The sequence below is a fragment of the Ziziphus jujuba genome, chromosome 1 (genome assembly GCF_031755915.1).
Source record: "Ziziphus jujuba cultivar Dongzao chromosome 1, ASM3175591v1".
NCBI classification, from domain to species: Eukaryota; Viridiplantae; Streptophyta; class Magnoliopsida; order Rosales; family Rhamnaceae; genus Ziziphus; species Ziziphus jujuba.
In genome coordinates, this window is record NC_083379.1 from 9937921 (window position 1) to 9943587 (window position 5667).

Below are 5667 nucleotides of genomic sequence, written 5' to 3' on the forward strand. Positions count from 1 at the left end.
TACCAACTCGCTAACAAATAAGTATTCTTGAATTTGAAGCTGGAGGTATAGAGAATAGTGGATGTACAAAGAAAGATATCTACAACCATAAAGCTAAGTTGCGTAATGAAATGAGAGGACAAGATGCAGAACTATTGAAGGAATACTTCCTAATTGAGCAAGAAAAAGATCCATCATTCATTTTTGAAATAGATGTAGATGATGATTGTTAATTGAAGAGTTGTTTTTGGGCTGATTCGGTTTCCAGAATAGCTTATGGATGTTTTGGTGATGTAATTGTTTTTGATACAACTTACAACACTAATTAGTATGGTATGATTTTTGGCCCTTTGGTTAGAGTTAACAATCATGGTCAAACGATGATAAAAAGACTGAATCATTTGTTTGGTTGCTTGAGGTATTAAAGAAGAGCATGCCTACTAACAATCCAAAGATGATTATCTCTGATCAAGATCCTACAATGACGAAGGCTATAGCTCATAGCTTACCAAATACATTTCATAGGTATTGTAGTTGGCACATACTTGAGAAGTTTTCTACATATTTGAATGTAATTACTTACAGAGATTTTTATAAGGACTTCCGACAATGCATTTGGGAATCAGAATGCCCCGAAGAGTTTGAAAGAAAATGGGTGACTATCATCGAGAAGGCGAGCCTATATGACAATGATTGGTTAAGGTCAATATTTGAAATGCATAATAGATGGGTGCCTACATATGTTAATCATATATTCTCGGCCGGGATGTCAAGTAGCCAACGTGCTGAAAGTTCCCATGCATTCTTCAAGAAATATGTTTTGAAGAAGAATTTATTGATGGATTTCATACTTCGATTTAATAAGGTACTTGCACATCAATGTCACGAAGAGTTAGCTGCCGATCACGTTGATATTAATGAGAAGCCTATTTTAAAATCGTTGTTGGAAATGGAAAAGCAAATGGCTGAGATTTACACATGCAAGATTTTTCTTAAGTTTCAAGATGAGTTGTGGCAAAGCTTAGTAACAATGCCACAACTTGTGCATGAAAATGATACACATAAAATGTATACGATCGATAGGGGTCCTCATGACGATGTTCTTAGAGCTCAAGAAATTTCTTATGACAAAGGTTTGAACTATGTATCTTGTAGTTGTAAGAAGTTTGAGAGTCAAGGAATTCCATGTAGGTATATTTTGGTATTTTTGCGACTCTGTGGTAATATTCCCTTGCCAAATAAGCATATAATGAAAAGGTGGACTAGAGTTGCAAAATTTCAAATGATATCCGATAAGCAAGGTGTAAAGGTAAGTGGAATGGGTAGTTCAATGTTGATGTGGCAAGCTAAACTATTCCAAATTGCCTCAAAAGTCATTGATAAAGCCATTACAAATGAGGAATCAAGTGTAATTGTGAATGATAGTCTTAAAGGTTTGCTTGAGAAGCTTAATTCCTTAGGTGGCAGCAAGAAGAGTGGAGACATGTTTGGAAAAGATAGTAATGTTTATGACACAGCGTTGAAAGATCCATCTCAAGTGAGGGCAAATGGATGTGGACAAAGATTAAAAATGGGGAAAGAGATAGCAATAAAAATCGCAAAGTATAGAGGTCGACATTGCAATGGATGTGGAAAGATTGGAGAATCGCATGACAAAAGAAATTGTCCAATCCTCAACAGTAGGTAAGAAATTTATACATTTTTTAGTTATTATTTTTATGCGATTGAAATGATCATACCATATACAAACTATTATTATTTCTATGTAGGCCCTCACAAATTGGGGATATTCCTCCACAAGCATCGGAGATTGAATCACAATGTGACAGTTTTACTTCAACAAGTATGAGCGATGTGTCTTACTTTGTTTTGGCAGGTCCACATTAGAAATCGGGGGTAGTCATTATCTAACAACTTGCTTCGTTATTCGCAGGTCAACATTAGAGAACTAAGGGATGACCCCAGGGTGTGATCATCTACCATGCAACATCTTTGTGGAAATATGACTTCTCTTAGTGTCTGATTCTTGTTGTCCTTTTTTTTTTTTTTTCTTCCTTCTTTTGGTCATATGGCAATAACTATCAGCTTAATTACTAAAAGAGAGTTGAGTTATGATAATAGATTCTTTAAATTGCCATGTATAGGAAACATGAGGTCTTGTTTGATTGTTGGAATGAATGTATGTTAATTTGCCTTTAGTCTTGTTGATTCTTGGAATGAATGTATGCTATTTTGCTGTTTATTTTGCCAATGTGGTTTACTTCAGTTAGTAGGAAGGCAAAGCTAGAGAAGTCATCCTCACTGTGAGATCTTTTGAGACCACCATGCCATCTCTCTTCAACGAGAATGTAAGATTTTTATTGTTTATAATTTCTCTCCCTCTTATTTTTCGATCATTTGTTGATCTGTTATTATTAACTTTTTCTTAGTTATGTTTTATATTCTATTTTTCATATATTTATAATTTGTAGCATTATCAATTTGGCTCAATCTGTCCTATATTGATATGTTTCCCTCTTTCTGTTTATATATAAAAGGAAAAAGAAAAAAAAAAAAACAAGTTGTTTTCTATTTAATGCAATTGTGAATTAGTTGGTTGGAGCTGATCCTTGCTGATAAAAAATGACTAAGCAATTTTACAATTTTGCTATGTCCTGCTTTGAACTTATTATGTCATTTTTATCTTTTTGAGATTATATGAAGAAAAAAGGAGGGTTGATTTTTTAAATGGGTGTTGTGCATATAGTTATTTTAAATTAGGGGGGAAAAAAAGGACATGTTTATTAATTTGGCTGTTGTGTTGATTTTTGTTTTTCATTATTATTATTTGGTGATAAGGTGTTGTTCCTATGTCTATCGCTATCGCCCTATTCTCTCTCAATTGCCTATCCTTTATAGATGAAGGGGAGTACCTTAGCAGTAGCTTCCAACACGTAAGATTGACCTCCTCAAGTGCCAGATATGAATGTTTTATTAATTTCATACGAGACTACTTATCTAAAGTTCACTTCTGACTTACCAAATAAATTCTCTTGATTAGAGAAACAGAACATGAGGAATGGAAGACATCTGATGAACCATGAGGAACTGTATTGAACTTAGCTTTGGTCATACATGACCTTTACACATGGCTGACAAGTCTTGCATTCTTTTAAGAATGTCGGTTTAGTTAATCTTGCACGTATTGCATGTAAAAAGAGGACGATATTATTTAAATAGTCGAATACCTGTAGTTTCATGATTTTTTGAAGACTGAATTGCATAATAAAGATATAATTCTCATTTGTCTCAGCATTTTAAGGCATTTTTTTTTCCTGCATGAGTGTATGTTCAATGTTTTTTTTTTCTTCTTTTATTATCTTGCTATCCTTTAGTACCATATTACTTCTGTAATAGGTCACCTTCTGAGACCTGCCTCCATAAACTACTGCCAGTGTCAGTAAAATGACATAAAAGGTGATGGAAGATCCCTTTGTTGTACCAGGAAAGTTTAATGACCCATTGGAAGAAATTAGTAAGCTTTCTAACTCTGGAAGCACAAAATCTGATAATGGAAGAGTATTTGATGATGTGGATCCCTTTGATGGCCTTGGAAAATCTATGCTAGCTTTTTCTTCAGATAGGAGCAAGGAAAAAGATAGGAGTGTTTCAAGGTTAAATTCAGTTGGTAGTCGAACCGGAGCCTATAGTGGCAGAAAATCAATCGAGAAGTCTTCTGTGAGATGTTCGGATAGCCAATATAAGAAGACACCTGTTGACAATGATTGGGATTCACTCTACAGAAATGTAGATCCTTGTTTATATTAATGGAAAAATTCAAAGTTTCCTAGTTCACATAGTATTCTAGAATGGAATCTGAAGTCATTAAGAAAGTATAATCCTGATTTCTCAGGTCAGATTAAGATCATTGATTTTGCCATACTCTTTTGTATGTAGGTGGAGACTGATTAAAGTTAGTATATTCTAAATATATGTTTAATTACATTCTCAACATATATTGTGTCCCAACATGTTTTAAAGTAATTGTTTTGATAGATTAAGTGGTTCGATGAGGGCAGGCAGTAGAAACTCTATTTCATTGTTTGCGTGCCTTTTTTTGCTTCTTAATTTAACAATCATTCAGTACATTTCCATGTTACTTTCATCAATCTCCAACTTGATATAGCCACAAACCAAAACCAGTACTTTCATAGAAAACAAAGTTTGAAATGTGGATACATATATCATATATGTTACTTTCATAATTTACCAACTGAACAAACACATATATTACTTGGCTACATCATTAGGCAAACATTTGAATGAAAATAAATAATAAAAGTACAAACACTATAACAGTCTTAACGTCATATTGGTCGCTCATCTTTGTATTTTTCTGAATTGCTTCAAGAATATTATTCAATTTCTCCACTTGCAATGATAAACGCCGAATTTCACCAATAAGAATATCTATCTTGTCAATTTTGGCTTCCCTTTCTTTTGCCCAAATGAATTTACCACATCCTGTTTCCTGTTTCAAGTAAACATGTTCAATGTAGATAATTTTATAAGCAAAAACAAATGAAAACTCAATGCACTAACAATTATATACGACCTGTTCTCCATCTAAGCATTTCCAAAATTGACGATCTGGGTTCGTATCTATCATTGATGTTTTTAAATGCATATATTGCCCACATGAGCACATCCAAATCAGTTGACCATCACTACTACTTATTGACATGCTTACACAACTGATCTCCAGCTATAACTTCCAAACTAGATAAGGCAAGATTTAGAATCTATAATAAGGCAAAAGACATATCTAAAAATAGAAATAAAAACCACCAGCAACCTTTCTCTACAATCAATGGATTTCAAAATGCTGCTGATGCATATTAAAGGGCCAAAACTTTCAAACAAGTATATAACATATGATTAAAGGGCCAAAATTACAATATATTTAAACATATATGATTATTACAAGCAAATAATGGTCAAGGACTCAAGGTTGCATAGGCAGCGAAATTGACAAAATAAGTAAGGCTTGATTGGTTGACAAGGCAATGCATGGGCATCAAAGCTCTTCATATCCACTCATCTCAATATATTGTGACCAAATATTTGGTAAGTGAAATATAGATATTATTGGGGAAAAAAAAGTCTACTTCATAACATATTAATCACAGACTCAATGATGTCAAATCTTTGCTACAACTGCAACTTAATACAATTAAACTAAAAGACAACACACACAAGCTAGTAAATATACATATCATTTAGCAAGATTAAATATTATGCCACACATACTATAAATTTAAATACAATCTACATCTTAGCAAATGTATATATAATCTACATATATCAAATTGGAGCAAAGAAGCCAAAAAGAGCATGGTAACAATCCTCTTGGTAGAAAGGATAAAAAATAAGAGCATTATATAGACAGCAGAAAATATGATGACTAGAAATTAGATAACCGATAAAGTTCTGTGTTAGACATCATAATATTGCCACCTATGATCTCTTCACTTACCATCCAAATCAACCTAATCACATATCAACCAGAAAACTAAACTAATTTTATATTTAATAACAACTAGTTTCATTTTGACAAATATCAAGAAATGGTAATTTCACATTAACAGTTATGTCTCCATGTTCTACATTTTATTTATTTATTTCTTTCTTTCTTCTTCTACATGTTGC

At 32.9% G+C, this 5667-nt stretch overlaps 1 protein-coding gene across 1 annotated transcript; it reads left to right on the top strand.

Annotated features, from left to right (window-relative positions):
* Positions 1-460: 460 nt before the first annotated feature.
* Positions 461-1951, top strand: LOC107415254 (protein FAR-RED IMPAIRED RESPONSE 1-like). Its single transcript, XM_060818519.1, has 3 exons — positions 461-1658; positions 1749-1822; positions 1913-1951. Exons 1-3 carry the CDS (start codon positions 461-463, stop codon positions 1949-1951), a joined length of 1311 nt encoding a protein of 436 aa, XP_060674502.1.
* The last annotated feature ends 3716 nt before the right edge of the window (positions 1952-5667 follow it).

Bases quoted from the DNA above. Each gene is read 5' to 3' on its own strand.
- LOC107415254 (XM_060818519.1), top strand. From the start codon at position 461: ATGACGAAGGCTATAGCTCATAGCTTACCAAATACATTTCATAGGTAT. The intron at 1,659-1,748 runs GTAGGTAAGAAA...ATTTCTATGTAG, and splicing joins AAATTGTCCAATCCTCAACA to GCCCTCACAAATTGGGGATA. The intron at 1,823-1,912 runs GTATGAGCGATG...CGTTATTCGCAG, and splicing joins TGACAGTTTTACTTCAACAA to GTCAACATTAGAGAACTAAG.